Source organism: Dasypus novemcinctus, chromosome 8 (assembly GCF_030445035.2).
Source record: "Dasypus novemcinctus isolate mDasNov1 chromosome 8, mDasNov1.1.hap2, whole genome shotgun sequence".
Classification (NCBI taxonomy): domain Eukaryota; kingdom Metazoa; phylum Chordata; class Mammalia; order Cingulata; family Dasypodidae; genus Dasypus; species Dasypus novemcinctus.
In genome coordinates this window covers 80,315,772-80,338,744 of record NC_080680.1, presented here as the reverse complement: position 1 = coordinate 80,338,744, position 22,973 = coordinate 80,315,772, and the positions used below count along the sequence as shown (strand labels likewise).

Here is a 22,973-nt window from a genome sequence, read left to right as displayed (position 1 = left end):
TCCTGGCTTTGGTCTCCAAAAGTGGTGTGTCCCAGACAAGGGATTTCTGTATTTCAGTTTGATTTTTCCCTCAGTGATAAAAGGGCTTGGGTGTACTTCACTCACTTATATCCACTGGGTTGCTCTAAGGTTTTCAAGGCTTTTTGCCATACTAGATTAAGAGTTCTTAGGTCCAACACCATGCCTTCTTTCTACAGTACTCCAATTGTGCCAACCACAGGGGTGGGCAGAACCACTGAGAGATTGAGTAAATGACAGATAGACAAAGTACTGCCTGATTTTGGCTAGGCTTCTAGAAGGATAGTCTAGAAATGCTAACCACAGAGCTGACTATGGGAGGAGATTTGTGAACTCTGGGATCTCCAAATTCCCCCATTTGGTATCAGTAATTTCTCTTTTATAGAAGAACTAGCCTGGATCAATTTGGTAAAAAAACAAAACAAAACTTTGGGATCATCCTTAACTTCTCTTTCTCTTAGGCTTTTTAATCCAATCCAACAGCAAATTCTGTGGCTCTATCTTAAAAAATAATACAGAATGTGACCATGCCTCACCACTTCTACCACTCTTATCTGATTCAAGCCATTAGCATCTTTCACCTGTATGACTGCAGTAACCTGGTAATTGGTCTCCCTGAGTCTGTCCTTGCTCTTCTATAGTATAATCTCAACACAGCAGCCAGAATGATTTCTTTTTTTTTTTAAGAATTATCATTGCAAAGGCTATCACATCACTTGTCTGGCTGAACTCTTCAATGATTTTCCATTTCACTATAAATCCTTATAGTGGCCTATGAGGACTCCCTATTATTTCTCTGTCTTGTTTCCTATTATTCTTTTCCCCTCACATACACTGTTCCAGCCACACTGGCTGCTGTGCTGTTCAACCAACAAGCTAGGCATGCTCCTATCTGAGGGCCTTTGCTCTTGCCATTCCTTCTGCCTGGAAAGCTAATCAACTCCCTCCTCCCACCCCTGGACATTTGCTTGGCTTGCCACCTCTTCTGGTCTCTTCTCAAATGTCTCCTTTTCAGGAAACATTTAAAATAGAAAGCAGGGCTCTGCCTTCTCCAAAAAAAAAAAAAAAAAAAAACAACACAAATTGACACTCCTATCTCTCTTCCTGGTTTGATTTGTTTTTTTGCCATAATGCTTTCATCATCTGATATACTATGTAGGTTACTTGTTTATTTATTTATTGTCTGCACCCTGCCTGCATCACTAGACTATAAGATCCATTAGGGCAGGGATTTTTGTCCATTTTGTCTACTGTTACATGCCCAGGGCTTAGAACAGTGCCCAGCACTTAAATATATTGAATGCATAAGAGAATACTTTAGTCTTGATTACTCTATTAATTAGTTCTGGATTATATAGTCTGTGTATTATTCAGATCCCTATTTCTCCAAGACTAGTTAACTTCTGATAAGCAGTTCTGGGATAAGAAACACTGCCAGAAAGATAAAAATTAAAACCAGAGTATTATTTTTAAAATTATCTACAGATTTTGAAGATCCAGGATATCCTGAATCATTTTGGATTCCAGCATCCAGCCTCCCCAGACAAAACTTTGGTGCTTTCCTCCCTCTCAGAGAGAGCCTACACCTATCTATCTAATGGAATCCACTTCAAAGTCTGCTGCCTGCCACACCCCTCCATCCCTGCCCCAAGCCTATCCCTGGCTTCTTCAAACTAACCATCAAATCTTTTTCGATGTCTTCATAGACACTTAATAATTTATCTTCACGATTCTCCAAAGACAGGTAGGCATCAGAGTGCCTCTTGCTCCAGGACCGGAAGAATGTATGGTCTAACTCTCGGTAGGCTACCATGAGAGTGCGAAGTCCTTCACTGGCAAAATCCTGGAAGACACGCATGCTAATTTAGCAGGACTGGGCTGAGTTAAGGCTAAGTTAGGAGAATGACAGACAAATCTGAGTCCCTGTCTGTCTATAAAATAAGGCTTAATGGCTAGTACCATTGGGCTAGTACCTAGCCTAAGCAGAAAGCAATTGTTGAGTTTTCTCAGCAAAATGTCCCAAGGATGGGGCCAGCATAGCTGGGGGGTAAAATTGGGGAGTACTTCTGAGAGACAGAAGTTTCTAATTTCTAGCTGTGGTTAGGTAATTTGCTGTCTGACTCTGAGAATAATCAAGTCTTTTAAGTTTCTTGCCTATTAAATTGGGATAGTAATCTATCCTGTATAGAGAGGATATTGATGAGTATGGTATAAGCATGAAGGGAATAGTAAAGTAAAAAATATAAAGTATGAAAAATAATCAAAGATCAGGAAGCAGACTTGGCCCAGTGGATAGGGCGTCCATCTACCACATGGGAGGTCTGCGGTTCAAACCCTGGGTCTCCTTGACCTGTGTGGAGCTGGCCCATGCGCAGTGCTGATGCACTCAAGGAGTGCCCTGCCAGGCAGGGGTGTCCCCCACGTAGGGGAGCCCCACACGCAAGGAGTGCGCCCTGTAAGGAGAGCCGCCCAGCGCGAAAGAAAGTTCAGCCTTCCCAGGAATGGCGCTGCACACACGGAGAGCTGACACACAAGATGACGCAACAAAAAGAAACAGATTCCTGTGCCACTGACAACAACAGAAGTGGACAAAGAAGAACACGCAGCAAATGAACACAGAGAACAGACAACGGGGGCGGGGGGGAGGGGTTGGGGGGAGAAAGGGAGAGAAATAAATAAAAAATAAATCTTAAAAAAAAAAATAATCAAAGGTACAGTATTAGTCAGCCAAAGGAGTGCTGATGCAAAATACAAGAAATCTGTTGACTTTTATAAAAGGGTATTTATTTGGGGTAGAAGCTTTGTTACCACATAAAGCATAAGTTACTTCCCTCACCAAAGTCTGTTGTCACGTGTTGACACAAGATGGTGGGCAATGTCTGTGAGGGTTTAGTCTTCCTCTTCCTCTTAAGGCTCCAGGTCCCTGCGTATTCCAATAGCTGCAGGCTGGGATAAGGATCATCTCTCTCCCGGGGCTCATTTCTCTCCAGGCTCAGTTGCTCTAGTTTTTCCACAAGGTCAGCTATAGACTATGAGGCTCACTAGGCTTTGTCTCTCTCCCCAGGGCTGGATTCTCTCCAGGCTCAGCTGCTCTGTTCTCTCCACAAGGTCAGTTGCAGACTCTCAGGCTCTCTCTCTTCCCTGGGGCCTCTGCTGTGTCTATGGAGCCATCTCTATTCCTCTGTGTTCTGCTGAGTTTTGTGCACCAGTTCAAAACTCTAACTCCTCTGCTCTGCTGTGTAGTTTTTGGGGACAGAACATCCTACCCATGTGGCCCAATCGAAGCCTTAATCATAAATTTAATCAAGTAAGAATGAAACCTCTGAATCCAATACAACATAATATGCCAAGGAATAGACCAGTTTACAAACATAATCCATTTTTGGAACATATCTATTTTTGGAACTCATAGACATTATCAAACTGCTACAGGTGCTATTATTTTTTACAAGAATACATTTTTATTTTCCTCTCCCCCTTCCTTCACGTATTCAATGAGCACCTTACCCACGACAAACTTGTGTGTGCATCTATAGCTTGTTGTCTCAGTTGATTAGTCATAGGTGGTAGTGCTAATGAGGACACAGCTCAAATGTTCTCTAGGTGAGTTGTCATCTTTATACTCCTTGGCCACTGATATACCCTAATCAACCATGGCCAGCCTTCTTGTGGAAGTATACTGTTGGTCATGAAGAGGACTGGGCTAGAATGGATGGTTTAGGCAGAACTTGTATCCAATCGATGAGGGGTTAGAAACAGATTTTGTATGTTGAGAACTGTACAGGAACAAAATTCTACATTATCATTTATAGCAAGTTGCAAAATAATTCATGTTGGCATTATAAGGGCAAAGAGAAATAGAATTTACCATCTTGATATTTTACTCTTAGTTCCCTGTGTAACTCCTGACTGTTTGATATTAGCTGTCAGTAAAATTAACATAAGGCAATATATGTGGGGACTGCCACCTCTTCAAAGTCCTGTACTGTTGGCAGCCTAAGCTATGCAAAAGATGCCTGAAAGAAGATATCAGGAGACTTAAGAAGGACCTGATAGAGGCAGAAACTGGTTTTGCATAGTATACTGATAAGAGAACTTGACAAGTTTAACAATACACTGACAGATTTGTTCATTAATCCAACAAATAATTTAGCAGCATGTGTTAATATAATCTCTTGTGTTTCTCTCTCTCTCTTTAGAGCAGAATGGGCAAACTAGAGCCTGTAGGCCACATTTTACCTGTATGGCTTATTTGCTGATCCCTGACTTGGAGGACCTGGAGCTGTGCTTCTGCACGTGTGGGTTGTTATAGCTTGACTCTTACAGGTTTGTCATTAGTGGTTAATAGATTTTAATGTAGTCAGGTGGTAAGTGTCTGTTAAAGTTGGTAGCAAAAAAACAGGTAGAAAGATCTGAAACAGTTTTTTGACTCCCTTTGAAGCCAGTCTGTGGAAGGGCTATCTGAGAATTCATGTGTTCTGAATGGTTTAAAGATAAGTTTTCTGACTAGCCTATAAAAGATTCTTTGGCCTCTGGGTACCCAGCTCTCCTGTATAGAACGTTTCTCTCTCTCTCTCTTTTTTTTTAAACTTGAGGTATAATTCACATATCATAAAATTCACCCTTTTGAAGTGTAGAATGCAGTGTTTTTTTAAAGCATATTCACAGAGTTGTGCAATCATTGCTATTCACTAACTCCAGAACATTTTTGTCACTACAGAAAGATATTCTGTACTCACTACCAGTCACTCCCTATTCTGTCTTCCCCCAGCCATTGGTAATCACTAATCTACTCTCTGTTTCTATGGATTTGCATATTCTGGACATTTCATATAAATGAAATCACACATATGTGGCCTTTTATGTCTGGCTTCTCTCACTGCATGTTTTCAAGGCTTACCCATGTTGTAGCATGTAGCAGTATTCCTTTTATGGCTGAATACTATCCTATTGTATGGATATACCACATTTTATTTATCTATTCATCTACTGATAGAATTTTGGGTTGTTTCCCTTTTTTGGCTTTCATGAACAATGCTGCTATGACCATTCATGTAAAGGTTTTTGGTGGATGTATGTTTTCAATACTTATAAATATACACATAGAAAAGGAATTGCTGGGTCATGTGGTAACTATGTTTTACTTTTTGAAGAACTGCCAGAGGGGGTATACCATTTTACATTTCCATTAGCAACGTATAAGGGTTCCAGTTTCTCTTAATCCTTGCCAACACTTTTTAATGTCTGAACATATTTTTTATTTTGGTTATCCTAGTAGGTGTGAAGTGGTATCTCGCTGTGGTTTGAAACTGCGTTACCCTATTGATTAATGATGCTGAGCATCATTTTCATGTGCTTATTGACCATTTGTTCTCTGACTTCTGACCATCTGTTAATGTAGAGTCAAGTCAAAATGGCCTAGTAAATTTGCATTTTCTCCAGTCTCTTTCTTTTATGAAATAGTTTTCTGATCTCCCCCACCCCAAACCATTCCCTGTAACCTCACTGTTTCCTCAACCCTTTGTATACCCAGATTCAGGAAAAAAAATATGAGGCTTTTTGGTGACTTTACTGTTCCCTACACCAAGGCCCTTGGGAAGTGATCTGCACCACAGAAGTGGGTCTCTGGCCCAGTTTTTTTCATACTCTTATATTTCCATTTATGTAAAATTCAGAAGAGGCAAAACTATACTAAGGTACGAAAAGTCTATGTCACAGTTTCCTTGGGGAGACACAGGGGTCTCATGATTGGGAGAGAGTCTGGATCCCTTTCTAGTGTCACTAGGCTAGAGCCACTCTCTTTCTTATACATCCCAAATCCTGGGGGTTGGAATTAGGGTGGAATGGGGATAGGGAAGGTGTCTTGTGGAATCTAACTCTTAGGACAGCAGTGGGAGGTATCAAGCACCAGGCCTGGTGTTTTCTGCTTCATACCCTAAAAGCAGTCTCTTCTCAACATGGCTGACTGGGTAGGGCCTCTTGTAAGGGTCGGGAGACCACATTCTAAAGCAAATTCCAGGTCTGCCCATGGTTCCAGAGGGAACTATATGATAGTGATCAGTGCTCCTACAGACATAATCCTTGCCATGCTTTTAGGGTTCTGGTCTGCCCAACTCTTTATACAGATGTTGGTGATGTAGTCAGTGATGATCCCACAGAATGAGGTAGTCTTTATTCTTCCACCAATTAAAGAGACACAGACACCAATATAAACACATACAGAAACACAATGACACAGAGACACATGTGGACACATACCCAGGCACACAGAACCAGCCACAGTGCCCCTCCCCTGCATCTGAACACTCACATCTAAATGTTCCATGGTCACATCTCTCAGGGGTTTACAGGATGGATGAAGCAGCTGACAGATGATGGTGTCTGCACCCTTGCAGAACAACATTACTCGATCTTCAGGTGTCCGCACTGAGGACGAGCAAATTAAACAAAGTAACTATATAGGCTGATTGTTACCAGAACTTGTCTAAGCCACTGAGGAATGGCAGGAGGCTGTTCTCCATGGCTTTGTTTCTCCTACCTTTAGGGGCTAAGCATTCCATGAATGGTCACAAGGGATACATGATATAGTGAAGGCTGGTGAGAGGAGGGAGGAATTTACGGAACCAGCTCTTCCATGGGTTCAATATAATCTGTATAAGACTTTGATGCAGAATCACATTTAGCTTCTCAATTCCAAGTCCCATTCCAAAACTCACACCTAATTACTAGGGTTGAAGAATTACCTTCTTCCACTTCATTCTGAGCCCCAAATTAATTGAGAGCAAGGTATTATGAATTTGCCCTACAATGTCTGCCCCCAATCCCTCCCAATCCCTTGCTTGCTCCATGTTCAGGTTTAATGGATTTATTCCCTGGCTTTATTCTTGGCTTTGAGATGGCTAACAAGTCCTAAAGAAGAGCCCTAGTGTATGGTACACATATGTATAAGCCTCATATGTATATAAGAGAAATAAAAGAAAATATAAGCATATGGGAAAGAGAAAGTGGGAATGACTGCATATTGTATTTGAGGTACAGTACTGCGAGAAGGAATACGGGTGGGAGATAAAAGAGAAAGTCAACATGCAAATGGGTATGAAAGAGAAAGAAAAGGGAGAGGGCCGACTAGGAGGCGCACCCACCAATAACAGACATCCGCTTGCGCACATTGTTGAAGTCCAAAATGGCCAGTAGTTGGTAGACTTTGGTTTCCCCCATTTCAACCATGATGATTGTCTCAGACGTGCGGGAACGGAACACAAAGCCAAAGTTCCTGGCAGCAGTGACCAGAGCACCTTCATCTGGGGACTGAGCCTGGTATACCAGCTCACCTGACAGGAGAGAAGAGGGCAGCCAGAGCCCACAGAGATGTGCAGCTGAAGTCCACCAGAAGTGACAATGTCTTCCCGGTGGCTTACAGAAAGATGGAGCCCAGGAGGGGTCATCTTTCAAAACTTCCTTACAAGACTGACCCTAAAAGGCAGTTGCATAGAACACCTCAGTCTTTTTTCTTTCCAGTACTTTAAACTCATTTCACAGACCTGAGTTAGTATTACCGAAGTACATGGTATACAAGTATACAGAAACAAACAAAACATAGAAGTTACTCTTCAACTTTAGGGGGTCAAGATGGTTTAGGGAGCCTGTTAAAAATGCAGGTTCCAACATTTTTTACTACAAATTTACTACATCCAGAAGTCACTAAATCTATGAGAAGAACCAGATAATTGAATTTTTAAACAAGTTTCCTGGGTGATTCTTAGGCACAGATGGTCTTAGCATAAGGTAGTCTGCATTCCATTGGCCACACTTTGCTGAACACTGCTAAAGGATAATGAGATAATGGTTTAGTAAACAATAAAAAATATATATGATTGAATGTTGTTGCCTTTGAAACCTTCACCCTATAAGGTTAAATAACTTACTCTATTGAATCAGTCTTTCAATCTGGTATTACTCAAACATTTCTGGAATCCCTCTTTTGCAATACCCTCACAACTGAGGTATATTCTGGAAAATTTTGCTTCTTAAGGTCAATTTTATTTTTTAAGACAGTTAAGCATCATCAGTCTTATTCTTGTGAATAACATAGGCAGGAGGAGTATAGTTTTAGGTCAGATATAAGATGTATCTACCAGGGAATGATATTTTCTTGTGTGTTTTTTACCCTGTCACTAAAGGCAGTAAACAATGACAAGGCTAAACATGTTTCAAGTAATAGCAACTTGTTGAAAAGGCAAGCCTGGAGAGGCATGTGGTAGGGTGGGAGCTCATGTGGTCAGAAGTCATGAGATTTGAGTTCTTATCTCATTTCTCTTTCTTATCTTTGGATTTTAGGCAAGTCAATATCTGTTAACTTCAATTTCCTTCTTTATAAAACCAGGATCATTTTTCTTGTTCTACGCCTCAGAAAGTTATGTGAAGATTTGGGAAGATAATGTAAAGGAAAGAAATTTGTAAAACTGTAAAGTGATATACCAACAGTAGGTGTTACTATTGGTAATATTTTAAGAGTGCACTGGTTTTAAATGATGAGATTCAATTTATTGCCTAAATTCTTGTTTGTTAAAAAAAAGTCTTAATTTATAGTCAGCCATTTCTTATTCATTGTTTTTTAAAAGTTTTTGATAAACTCATGGATGACATAGCTATATTTGGTTAATAAAGAAAGTAGGAAAGGTGGGGATATCTTTACATTGTGAAGTGATGAGGAAGACTGAACTTGTCCTCCAGGAAGTCTTATTAGAGACAGTGGGGTTAATCTTGAGAATAATTCAGATTGATTCTGTGACACAATATTGCAGAGTCTCAAGATCAAAAGTTCCATATATAGCACCAAGTTTGACCTCTATTCAACGACTGCATCTTCTTTAAAACCAAGAGATTGTTGTCTACTTGAATATCTCCAGTACAAGGAACTCACTATTTATCTTGACCATCCATTCCATTGCAGAAAAACACTCTATTAGAAAGTCCTTTCTTAGATTAATCCATTATAGATCATATCAAACCACCCCCACTTACAAACAGCTAGATTATATGACATAGTGTCAGTTCATGAAGACTCAGGCCTCGCCTCACCTTCTACTCTCTCTTCTGACATCACGGTATGACATAATGAGAGTGAGAGGAAAAACAAGTGTACCCAATAATCTCCCTTCTTCACTGCTTCCACCAGAGTCTTATCATAAAATGAAAACTTGGGATCAGCCAGTTTGTTGTAGGAGAAGTCGACTTTTTCTATTTTCTGGAACACAAAAGTCAGAATAAACGTTTCAGCAGCAGCTTGATACTTTATGGAAGGTCAATCTGGAGGCAAATTTCTGGAATGTGATGAGAACTCTCAAGGAAGATGGGAAGAGAAAGGGAAGATAAATGGAACAGGTACTGGACTGCTTTCTAAAGCCTTTGAAGCTCTGGCTTGGGCCATCAATTCACTTTGGCTAGAAAAGATCCATCCCATAGAAGACAAACTGAGCACCACCTGGCAGACACTTCTTACTCCTTTCCTAGCCCAGCTATTCTGAATGATTAATGGCCATCTTCAGTCTCCACTCTTCCAAGTCCCAAATCCATGAGAGTCAAACCTGTGGATATGAGGGAGTAACTGCTCCCCATTAGTAAGTGGGGTCTGGAAACAGTCTTTATCTCTGTTTGCCCTCTCTGATATGATCATATCACAGTTTTCCTCTTTAGACACACAAGGGTAAAGGGTAAAGGGTAAAGAGGGGGCTAGAGAAGAATATTCCTAGACAGAGGCAAGACCATATAATAAGGCACCTTCAGGAAACACTTGCCATTCATAGGCTTAATTTTGGACCATTTTACTTGACCTGACAGCACACCTCATTTCTTCCTGCCTCATCATTTTTACTGACTTTGCTGCTTGTGTTCTTTAGTCCTTGCCTCAATCTTTGTTCCTAATATTTGCTACCATTTTCCTGGTTATGACCTTGGTTCCTTTACACATCAACTCTGGTGCTTCACTTCAGCTAGGCTGCTTGTAGCCACCTTGGGTAAATACTTGTTTTCCCTGGCTCAACTTGACCCTGGGGTTTTATCTCCCACCTTTTGAGTGTGACGTTATTAAATGATTTCTCAAACCCATTCCAGAACTTTCAAGGATTTTTATCCAGTTCTCTGTAGTTGTGGTGCTACCTGGGCTGGGCTTCAAAATGTCAAGAACACACACAATTATCCTCAGTGCTGGGAAAGGGAAGTCTGTAGTGAACTACAGTGTAGTAAACTTGTCATAGTAATGAGGAAGTACAGTCAGGTCCAGAGTCAAACCCTAGACCTGGTTGACTGTACATTTTTGAACTCTGGAAAGTCTGTAGGTTCAAGGAATGTAAGATAACTCATTGTACAGCACCTCTTGAGACTTTTCTAGAATTAGGCTCTTGTACTGGCACATTCTCTGAAACTAGAGGCTGATGAGTGATGAGAGAAAAGGTTGAAGAGGCAGGCATGAGCCAGATCCTGAATTAATATCTTATATGGAATAGGGAGTCACAGCAATTTTCAGCTGACAGTGACACAAACAGATCTGGATTTCAAAGAAAGTTCTCTGGTGGCAGCATGGGGAATATATTGGGATTAGCAGGGTAAAAAGCAGGGAGACCAGTTAGAAGGCCACTGCAATAATTCACAAGAGAAATGATGAAGCAGTGGCAATAAATATTAAATTAAGGGAATATAGTTGAAAATTAGGGAACTAGAATCAATAGGATGTGGATATGAGGAGTGAAAGAGGAGAAGGATTAAGAACAATTATGTATTTCCTAATTTGAGACCACTTACTGGGATAGAATACCCAGCAGGAGGAGGAGGTTTTCAACAAATAATTGGAGATACCCGAGGGACATACAAGTAGTAAAGAAAGCAGACAATTGTATATATTGTTTTGAAGCTCAGGAAAGAGATCTGAGCTAGTTTCGATCTCTCCTTCTATATATGATAAGTAGTGTTCGAGAACTAGACCTGGCTTTATATAGATTGAAGCAGGGCTGACTTGGAGCTGCAATACAGTGACCAGAGAGGCAACATATAGGGATAACTCTGAAATTGAATGCCAAACAACTAGTTAAACAATGCTGAAAGGCAAAATCCAGATATTAGACAAAAGGATAGAGCTGGAGATGTCAGATGAGAGGAAATGGATTAGAATGGAGGGTAGAAGGTGGCAGGAAACTCTTTGAGACGTTGTAACATAGCTATAGACAGTTTTTATAGGTGGTATTAGGAGTGTTAAAAATCTAGAGAGAAGGTGGTTAAGGATTTAACAAGGTAGTCATTAATGACTGCGGCTAGGATAGGTTCAGTGGATGTGACAGGACAGAATTTGATTACATAGAACAGGTTGAAGAATGACTGAAAGGTGAGAAATTAGAAACTGCTGTAATTGCCTGTTTACTCATATGGTTCCTCCTCTAGTCTTCCAACTATTTGAAGGTAGGGTTCAGGTATGTTTTGTTTTTCCTGAACCTTTAGCACTTACTCAGAGTCTTGAATATGGTAGACACTCAATACGTATTTTGGACGGACTTACAGAGGCAAATAATGATTGCAGGACCAAGGAAACATTCTATGTATTTTTTTAAAGAAAGGTGAGACTTGGCTGAGGGGGAAAATCATATGAAGGGGATAAATTTTAGAAATAGGAGAACAAGAGAATATAAGCTTGACTGAGGTTCCTAAAGAAATGAAAATAGATGGGATCTAGCATATATAAAGAGATTAGTATTAAAAGAAAAAATTCCTTTTTTTCTTTAATCACCCAGACCTTAACCTTGAATTAACCAAATTTTCTACTCTTTTTGGTTTCTAATCTCAGAGTGTTGTTGAATGCTGCCATTCATGGATGGCAACAAGAAGTATTAAAAAGGAGTATAGCCAACCATATGGTGGGAGATGGACTGTGGTTAATGTACAAATATGAGAATGTTCTCTAATGAACTATAACAAATATACAATAATAATATATGGTATTAATAATAAGGGAGGAGGGGGGAAACGAACTTGGCCCAGTGGTTAGGGCATCCGTCAACCACATGGGAGGTCTGCGGTTCAAGCCCCGGGTCTCCTTGACCCGTGTGGAGCTGGCCCATGCGCAGTGCTGATGCGCGCAAGGAGTGCAGTGCCACACAGGGGTGTCCCCTGCGTAGGGGAGCCCAACACGCAAGGAGTACGCCCCATAGGGAGAACTGCCCAGCGCGAAAGAAAGTGCAGCCTGTCTAAGAATATAACCACCCACACGGAGAGCTGACAGAAGATGATGCAGCAAAAAGAGACACAGATTCCCGTGCTGCTGACAACAACAGAAGTGGACAAAGAAACAAGACACAGCAAAGAGACACAGAGAACAGACAACGGGGAGGGGGGGAGGGGGGGCGGGGGGTAAGGAGGGGAGAAAAATAAAATAAATAAAAATCTAAAAAAAAAGTACAAATATGAGAATGTTCTCTAATGAACTATAACAAATATACAATAATAATACATGGTGTTAATAACAGGGAAGGAGTATGGAAAAATACACCAAATGTATGCTATGGCCCATAGGTAGTGGTAATAGTCCGTGGCAGTTTGTGATAATTTTATGAATCCCTAAAAGAGAAAGATTATGTTTGTAAGCTTATCTTTTCCTCTGGGTGTGATATCCTTTGACTGCGTTAAACTCAGCTGAGGTGCCTGATTAAATTACTTGTAAGATTAAGGCTTTGGAGTCACATCAGTGGATGTGACTCAAGCTAAATCCCCACCTCCTTGCTGAGTCTGATATAAACACTCATTCAGACAGACGCACAGAAAGAGAGAGCTCTGTTATTTTGATCCTGCCAAGTGGTAGAAAGGAGAAGGCTCAAATAGCTGAGGCCCAGGGGAGAGAAGCCATTTTGCCTGATAGTTTATAGCTCAAATCAGGAAGAGAACAGAACGGCCAAGACTGATAGAAGGCCTGGAAAGAAACAAGCCCTATGCCATGAGAGAGAGGAAGCCCTAAGAAACAAGCCCTGTGCCAGGTTGCAGCTGAAATCAGGAAGAAAGCAGAGCAGTTGAGCCTGAGAGAGGAAGCCCAGTGGGGAAGGTTGAACCCCAGAAATTGGCGACCATTTTGCTTTACCACATCGCCAGGCACTGGATCAAAAGTAGCTAACTTTGGTGAGAAAGCTTCTCTGCTGATGCCCTGACTTAGCTTTGGAATGGTAAGCATTTACCCCCAAATAAATCCCCATTATAAAAGCCAAAAGTTTTCTGATACTTAGCATTCGGCACCCCTTTGGCAGACTAATACGTAGTCTGATAATGTTCTTTCATAAGCTGTAACAAATGGTTTACAATAATGAAAGGTGTTGGTGGAGAGGAGATGTATGGGAATTCTCAACATTTTGCATTATTGTTTTGTAAGGCCACAACTTCTCTAATAAATATATATTTTATAAAGTAAACAGTTTAATACTGTAAAAGAATAAAATAAAGGCAATAAGAATTCCATGATGGTGGGAATAACTACATAAGAAGGCATAGTCTAAATAATAGGCCTTGTAGGGAAGTGGAAGTGGCTCAACTGATAGAGCGTCCATTTACCATATGGAGGGCCCAGGTTTCAATCCTCAGGGCCTCCTGACCATGTGGTGAGCTGGCCCATGCACAGTGCTGATGCATGCAAGGAGTGCCAAGCAACTCAGGGGCGCCGTCACGTAGGGGTGCCCACATGCAAGGAGTGCACCTCGTAAGGAGAGCCACCCCGCATGAAAAAAGTGCAGCCCGTCAAGGAGTGGCACCATACACATGGAGAGCTGATGCGGCACGATGATGTAACAAAAAAGAGATGCAGTTTCCCAGTGCTGCAGTTTCCCAGTGCTGCTGGATAATGCAAAAGGACGCAGAAGAACACACAGTGAATGGACACAGAGAGCAGACAAACCGGGGTGGGGGGAGGGAAGAAAAATAAATAAAATAGATTTTTATTTTTTAAAAAAAGGCCTTCTATAGCACAGCAGGATGATTTTGAGTTATTGGTGAAATATATACCAGAAAAATAAACATGAACTTGATACTAAAAAAAAAAAAGAAGAAAGAGAAAGAACGTATAATCAGAAGTCCTAAGGACCACAGGAAGAAAGACTGTATGAAAGATAATAAGTAATGGTTTAAAAGCAGCACAGGATAATGAGGACAATATCTCTGGGTTTATAGTATGCAGAGTACAAGAGAAGAGGGAAAGGGATATTCTCAGGGAAGACAGCATTTTTATGAGGCTGTGGGTATGTTTGTTTTGCAAGAGAACAGAGGTTCCAGTGATCCAGTGGATAATGTGTTGTGGTCAATCAGTAGTGGAAGGTAGAAAAAGGGGCAAGAAATTTCATGTCGCAAGAACTTTGTTTATATTGCCAAGGTCATTAGCAGAGTCTCTGGAAGAGGATTTAAGGCAAAACATTGATTTTCTTTCCCTTCACTGGATGGATGGGGGAAAGGTAGGTGGGAACTGGAGTCAGTTGCTTGGCATATAAGTCAGTGGCTAAGGGCTGAGAACTGGGTCTAGCAGGCAAGTGACAGGATATATATCAATATTATACTGAAGGCAATGGAGGAAGCCTTATGAAGGGATGCTTAAAATTAAATCCACAACTTGTAACACTGATATAAAGATAGTGGTCACCAGAGGTTCTGTGGGGAGGTGGGAGGGAAGAATAGGTAGAACATGGGGCATTTTTTTTTTTTTTAAAGATTTATTTATTTATTTAATTCCAACCCCTCCCCCGGTTGTCTGTTCTCTGTGTCTGTTTGCTGCCTCTTGTTTCTTTGTCCGCTTCTGTTGTCGTCAGTCTTGTTTCTTTGTCCGCTGACTACGCGGCATGGGAAGTGTGGGCGGCACCATTCCTGGGCAGGCTGCACTTTCTTTCGTGCTGGGCGGCTCTCCTTACAGGGCGCACTCCTTGCGCGTGGGGCTCCCCTACGCGGGGGACACCCCTGCGTGGCAGGGCACTCCTTGCATGCATCAGCACTGCGCATGGGCCAGCTCCACATGGGTCAAGGAGGCCCGGGTTTTGAACCGCGGACGTCCCATGTGGTAGACGGATGCCCTAACCACTGGACCAAGTCCGTTTCCCCATGGGGCATTTTTGGGACACTGGAATTGTTCTGCATGATATTGCAATGACGGACACAGACCATTTGTATTTGTCAGCAAAAGGGGTGCTGATGCAAAATACCAGAAATCAGATGATTTTTAAAAAGAGTATTTATTTGGGGTAGGAGCTTACAGATAGTAGGCCATAAGCATAAGTTACTTCCTTCACCAAAGTCTATTTTCACGTGCTGGAGCAAGATGGCTGCCAACATCTACAAGGGTTCAGGTTTCCTGGGTTCCTCTTCCTAGGGCTTGCTTCTTTCTCCTTGGTGTACTTATTTCCCAGGACTCCAGCTTGAGACTTTGCATCCAACTCCAACGTCGAAACTCCAACATTAAGAACCCTCAACTCTGTCCTTTGCCATGTCTTTTATCTTTGATTCCCCACCCCTTGGTGTCCTAATGACATGGCCCAATCAAAGCCCTAATCATAACTTAATCATATCCAGGTACAGACCAGATTAAAAACATAATCCAGTGTCTATTTTTGGAATTCATAACCGTATCAAACTGCTACAGCCACCCTCTGAATTCCAAAAAGACATTACAATATTAAAAAAAACTTAAATCAGTAACAATGCAAGTGCTGAGTCATATCACAATAAATTAAAGAAATACAGTTTGTCTTGGGGCAAAATCCTGTCTGCTATAGACCTCTGTAACTTACAAAACAATTTATCTGTTTCCAGTTCACAAATGGACAAAGGCTAAACATTTTCATTACAATAAGGAGAAATTTGGAGGGAAATATGAGTCATGGGTCCTCTATAGTTCAGTAAACCTGCAGGTCATCATCCATTTGATTTCAGTCTGAGAGTCATTCTTAAAATAATGGTTTCTTCTCTGTGGGGCCTTATGGGAACTCATCCTTTCCACAGGCTTGCCCAATGACCATTTTCTTGTTTCCACCCTCATCAAACATCTGGGTGTTGTCCAAGCTCCAAACCTCACCTTTGAAGAGTGTTGGGGTGACTGCCACACCTTTCCCAATCTTTGGATTAGAATCTTAACCCTCCTGGTAGTGATGTGAAGACATTTCCCCTAAACCTTGACATACAGGCTCAACCCTCTCAGAGCAACGAGTTGACCACCTGGCCTTCCCTAACCTTTGGCATACAGGTTCAACCCTCGCAGAGCAATGAGTTGACCAACTAGTCTTCGCTAAGCTTTGGTACACTGGCTCAACCCTCTCAGAGCAACAAGTTGACCACCTGGCCTTCCCTAATCCATGGGGGACAGGTCCACCCCTCTCAGATCTGTGGAGTTCTGACCTTAACTGCCCTAATCCTTGAGGAATGTGCTTCAACCTCTCTGTACCCTGGGGCAGCAAAACTCTCCCAGAACATAGGGTGGGAACATCTACTGTCTTCAATTGCTGGGGCAAACTCACCCTCTCTGTATACATGGGTGGGGTTCCTCTCCTGGCCCAAGGTGATGTCCTAATTCCAGATCTCAGCTTCCATGGTTTTCCTCTTGAAGCCATTTCCCCTTCAATCTCTCCTTTCCATGTCCCTTTTATTCCAGACTGACAGTGGTTTCGTTCACACAGTTCTCTCAAAAAGTCCGTTGGTTTAGCATGCAGGAAGCAGGGGTTCAAGTCATCAGACAGTAAGACTTTCCACAAGTCTTTACGAGATTACTTCATCTTCAATCCTGATTTACAAGTGCCAAGTTTAGTTAAGTCCTCCAGTGGGACACTTTCATCTGGTAGTTTGATTTCCAGAGGCTTGGACTGTCCAGAATTAGTTTGTTTTCTTTGTGCCTGACAATTTCAGTCCTCAGTATATCTCTTTTGTCTTGCATTTTGCTATAAGCTGCAAGAAGAAACCAAGCCGCATTCTCTGGGATTCCTTTGGAAATTTCTTCAGCTTAATGCCCAGGCATTTTCAAATTCTGCCTTCCATAAAAATCTTGCTAAGTTCTCTGCAACTTTAAAACATGGATTGCCTTTCCTCCAGTTTCCAATAATGGTTTTATCATTTACTTCTAAGGCATCATAAAAAGTCTCTTTAGCATCCATATTGCTATCAACAGTCCTCAAAGCACTGTAGGTCTTTTCTTCCAAGCAATTCTCGCAATTCTTCCAAAACATACCTGTCATCCATTTATAAAACTGTTCCAGAATTTTGGTAATTGCAAAAGCACTAGCTGACCCCTGATACCAAATTCTGTATTAGTCAGCCAAAGGGGTGCTGATGCAAAATACCAGAAATCAGTTGGTTTTTATAAAGGGTATTTATTTGGGTTAGGAGTTTACAGATACCAGGCCATAAAACATAAGTTACTTCCCTCACCGAAGTCTATTTTCACATGTTGGAGCAAGATGGCTGCTGACGTCTGCAAGGGTTCAGGCTTCCTGAGTTCCTCTCTTCCCAGGGCTTGCTTCTCTCTCCTCTACGTGCTTACTTCCTGGGGCTCCAGCATAAGACTTCAGCATCAAACTCCAACATCAAAACCCCAACCTTAAGAACCCTCAACTCTGTCCTCTGCCATGCCTTTTATCTGTGAGTCCCCACCTACCAAGGGGTAGGGACTAATGCCCTAATGACGTGGCCCAATCAAAGCCTAATCATAACTTAATCATGCCCAGGTATGGACTAGATTACAAATATAAGCCAATATCTATTTTTGGAATTCATAACCATATCAAACTGCTACACAATTCATTATACATTTTGTCAAAACCTATAAAATTGTATGGTGCAAAGTGTAAACCATAATGCTAACTATAAACCATGGCTAGCAGCAAACGCTTCAATATTTGTTCATCAATTGTAACAAATGTACCACAGTAATGAAAGATGTTAATAGGGGAAAATGTGAGAGGGGGAGGGAGTAGGGTATATGGGAACCCCTTATATTCTTTTCTTTAAAAAAAGATTTATTTTATTATTTCTCTTCCCCTCTCCTTTCCCTCCCCCCACCCCCACCCCAGTTGTCTGTTCTCTGTGTCCATTCACTGTGTGTTCTTCTGTGTCCACTTGCATTCTTGGCGCCACCGGGAGTCTGTGTCTCTTTTTCTGTTGTGTCATCTTGCTGTGTCAGCTCTCCATGTGTGCGGCATCACTCCTGGGCAGGTTGTGATTTTGAGCAGGGCAGCTCAATGCAGGGTGCACTCATGTGCGTGGGGCTCCCCTATGCAGGGGACCCCCTGCGTGGCATAGCACTCCTTGTGTGCGGCAGTGCCACACATGGGCCAGCTCACTACACGGGTCAGGAGGCCCTGGGTTTGAACCCTGGATGTCCCATATGGTAGGCAGATGCTCTATCAGTTGAGCCACATCTGCTTCCCCACCGCCCCCCCCCAAATTCTTGATGTAGCTTTTCTGTAATCTCAAACTTCTTTAAAAATAAAGTAAAAAAAATTAAACCATAAACATAAAATGAACCAGCTGGAGAAAGAAAGAATGCATAAGAAGATATTTTTATAATTATGGGATGGTAAAGATTGAAGTTATAAGGGAAAAGATTGATAAATTTGATTACAGTAATTAAAAACTTCTACTCAGAAAAAAGATATAAACAAAATTAAAAGCCAAAAGACAAAGTAAGAAAAATAATTGTAATATATATGCCTGATAAGGGACGAGTTGTATTTTTATTATATAGGAGTACATTAAGTATCAATCAACATTCATGTTGGAACGAGAATATCAACCAACATTCATGTCAGAACTATACTTGTTCATTAATGATAGAAGCACCTTCTTTGCTGAACTGGATAGCCATCAGCATTTATTCATAGTCTGTTTGATCCAAATCATAGCTGAAATGCAACCTTAGTTTGGCCATAGACCAAGAGTTCAGGAAAAAACAATGAAACCATTTTGTGAGAATAAATTGTCTATGTGAAATTTATAATACATTATTGTCAATTTTATTATACTTGTAAATTGTGTACTCTCTATCAGGAAAGTTTTTAAAATGCTATAATAAACACATAAATGATATATATATATAAGAGTACATTCATATAAAAACAAGGAGCAAAGAATATGAATAGGCAATTCACAAAATAAGTAAATGGCCAATAAGTATATGAACAATGATTCAACCTAATTAGTAATCAAAGAAAGGTATGTTAAATAATTAGATAGCATTTTTGACCAAAAGATGTACACAGGTTAAAAAATTGTTAAAGTCCAGTATTGACAAAGATACGGAAAAAAAGGAATTCTCATATACTTTTCGCAGGGTTATAAATTGATAGAATTTATTTGGAGAACAATATGGCAATGTTAAATGCTATATTTACTTTGACCAAGCAATTGCACTTCCAAGACTTTATTCTAAGTAAATCAGAAAAGTAGACAAAAATGTTTGTACCAGTATGCCTAAGACAATGCTATTTTTAATAGCAAAACATTGGAATAAAAATAGGGGATTGGTTAAATAAATTAAGATACATCAATACAATTGTATACTATACACTCATTCAAAATGAGATTTACTGGCCTGGAAACATGGCACAATATAGTGTTAGGGGTTAGTTATAGATTGTGCTTATCTATCTATCTATCTATCTATCTATCTATCTATCTATCTATCTATCTATCTAATCTATCTATCCATCCATCTATCCAGCTTTATATCTAAACATGATGAGATGTAGATATACAGGTATATGTATATATACATGTGAAAACATCTGAAAGGATATACTTCCCAATTTTACACTGGCTATCTAAATGGGATTGAATAATTTTAACTTTATTCTTCATTCATTTTATATTGTTTGAAGTTTGTTTATAGGGAGTATGGATTACTTTTTAGTTATTATCTTTTAAAAAAATATTTTTATTACAGAAGTTTTGAACTTACAAAAAAATCATGCACATGTGTAGAATCCCCATACAACAACCCTCACCAACTCATTGCATGGTTGTGGAAAATTTGTTATAGATTATGAGATAACATAATCAGGCTATACCACTAATTATGGTCCACAGCGTACATTTGGCATATTTTTTTCCATACCCCCTATTATTAACACAGTACATCTTTGGCATTGATGCAGGAACACTACAGTATTGCAGTTAACTATAGTCCATAGGTTACATTAGTTCTATTTTTCCTGTGTTTCTCCACATTCCCACAACCCTGAAATACTGATGTACATCATTATAGTTCACAGAAGGACATTCTTGCATTTGTAACTATTAACCACAATTCTCATTCACCTCTGGGTTCACTGTGTTATTCAGTTCCTAGATTATTCTCTGGCTTTCTTTCAATTGACATTTACATCCCTAGACTACCCTTTTCAGCCATAATCCTATTTATAAACCAGCTGCTACTCACTATAATGTGTTATATCTACCCATTTCCACACATTTACAGTCAGGTTAATTAAAAGTTATACATACATAAAGCATCAGTACTCCTTCACAACCCTCCTCATCTCCTAATAACCTATGCTGTAGGTTTTAAGTCCATGCATTTGTTCTTCATATTTAGCTCATATTAGTGAGACCAAGCAATATTTGTTCTTTTGTATCTGGCTTATTTCACTTAGTTTAATGTCCTCAAGATTCATCCATGTTATCATATACGTCCTAATTTCATTTCTTCTTACTACAGCATAGTATTCCACTGTATGTATATATCACATTTTGTTTATCCAATCATTGGTTGATGGACATTTGGATTGTTTCCGTCTTTTGGCAATTGTGAATAATGCTGCTATGAACACAGGTGTGCAGATGTTTGTGTCACAGTTTATATACCTAGTAGAGGAATATACCTAGTAGAGGATATATACCTAGTAGAGGAACTGCTGGATCATATGGCAGTTCTATATTTAGTTTCCTGAGAAACCACCAAACTGTCTTCCACAGAGGCTGCACTGTTTTACAAGCCCCCAACAGTGATGGAGTGTTCCTATTTCTCCACATCTTCTCCAGCATTTATTGTTTTCTGTTTTTTAAGAATTTATTTCTCTCCCCTTCCCCCTGCTCCCACTGTCTGCTCTCTGTGTCCATTTGCTGTGTGTTCTTCTGTGTCCCCTTGCATTCTTCTCAGGTGGCACCAGGAATCTGTGTCTCTTTTTGTTGTGTCATCTCGTTGCGTCAGCTATCTGTGTGTGCGGTGCCAGTCTTGGGCAGGCTGCGCTTTTTGCACGGGGCAGCTCTCCTTGCAGGGTGCACTCTCTGTGTGGGGGGCACCCTTACGTGTGGGGCACCCCTGCATGGCACGGCACTCCTTGCGCGCAGCAACACTGCACATGGGCCAGCTCACCACACAGGCCAGGAGGCTCTGGGTATTGAATCCTGGACCTTCTATGTGGTAGGCAGACGCTCTATCAGTTGAGCCACATCCACTTCCCTCTTTTTTTTATTTTAATAATGGCCATTCTGTGTGGTGTAAGATAATAGCTTATTGTTTTGATTTGCATTTCTCTGATAGCTAGTGATATTGAACATTTTTTATGTGCCTTTTGGTTATTTGTATTTCCTCTTTGGAGAAATGTCTATTTAAGTCTTTGGCCCATTTTTAAATTGGGTTGTTTGCTCTTTTATTGTAGAGTTGTATGATCTCTATATAGAATGGAAATCAAGCCCTTATCGGATATATGGTTTCCAATATTTTCTGCCATTGTTGGGCTGTCTTTTCATCTTCTTGATTAAGTCCTTTGAATCATAAACGTGTTTAAGTTTGAGGAGGTCTCATTTATCCATGTTTTCTTTTGTGGCTTGAGCTTTTGATGTAAGGTTTAAGAACGCACCAACTACCACCAGGTCTTGAAGATGTTTTCCTACATTTTCTCCTAGGAGCTTTATAATTCTAGCTTTTATATTTAGGTCTTTGATCCATTTTGAATTAATTTTTTTATAAGGTGTGAGATAAGAGCCCTCCTTCTTTCTTTTGGCTGTGGATATCAGTTCTCTGAGCACCATTTGTTGAATAGACTGTTCTTCCCCAGCTGGGTGGGCTTGACAAGCTTGTCAAAAATCACTTGACATAGGTGTGAAAGTCTGTTTCTGGACCATCACCTCTGTTCCACTGGTCTGTATATATCTTTATGCCAGTACCATGCTGTTTTTACCACTGTAGCTAGGTAGTATGATTTAAAGTCTGGAAATGAGAGTCTTCCAACTTTGCTTTTCTTTTTTAAAGTGTTTCTGGCTATTTGGGGCCCCTTATTCTCCCAAAGAAATTTGATAATTGTGCTTTCCATTTGTTTAAAAAATGTTCATGGAACTTTTATTGGGATTGCTTTGAATCTGTATATCAATTTGGGTAGAGCTGACATTTTAATGATATTTAGTCTCTCAATTCATGAGCATGGAATGTTCTTCCAATTATTTAGGTCTTTTTTGATTTATTTTAGCAATACCTTGTAGTTTTCTGAATACAAGTGCTTTACATTCTTGGTTAATTTTATTCCTAAATATTTCTTTTAGTTGCTATTGTAAACGGAATTTTTTTCCTGACTTCCTCCTCAGATTGCACATTACTAGTATATAGAAACACCACTGAGTTTTGTGTATTGATCTTGTATCCTGACACTCAATTGAAATAGTTTATTAGCTCTAGTAGCTTTGTTGTAGATTTTTCAGGACTTTCTAGGGAGAAGATTATAGCATCTGTGAACAGTGAAAGTTTTACTCCTTCCTTTCCAATTTTGATGTCTTTTATTTCTTTTTCTTGCCTGACTGCTCTAGCTATAGCCTCTAGCACTATATTGAACAATAGTGGTGATCAAGGGCATCCTTTGTTGTTCTTGATCTCAATGGGAAAGCTTTCAGTCTTTCACCATTGTGCACAATGTTAGTTGTGGGTTTTTAATATATGGCCTTTATCATGTTGAGAACGTTTCCTTCATTTC

The 22,973-nt window shown here is 40.3% G+C and overlaps 1 protein-coding gene across 2 annotated transcripts in view; it reads right to left on the bottom strand.

The window, feature by feature from the left end:
* LOC101438270 (phospholipid-transporting ATPase FetA-like) overlaps nucleotides 1–22,973 on the bottom strand; it is a 216,293-nt gene that overhangs the window by 11,217 nt on the left and 182,103 nt on the right. For both annotated transcript variants that reach the window (XR_011649425.1, XM_058302050.1), the window contains exons 16-19: nucleotides 9,100–9,265; nucleotides 7,161–7,349; nucleotides 6,329–6,444; nucleotides 1,697–1,861 (exon numbers count right to left, since the gene is read on the bottom strand). Coding sequence is in view for 1 of the 2 variants with exons in the window: in XM_058302050.1 (XP_058158033.1) it covers nucleotides 1,697–1,861; nucleotides 6,329–6,444; nucleotides 7,161–7,349; nucleotides 9,100–9,265 (636 nt within the window). In the remaining variant the exon portion in view is untranslated. The remainder of the gene's footprint in view (nucleotides 1–1,696; nucleotides 1,862–6,328; nucleotides 6,445–7,160; nucleotides 7,350–9,099; nucleotides 9,266–22,973) is intronic.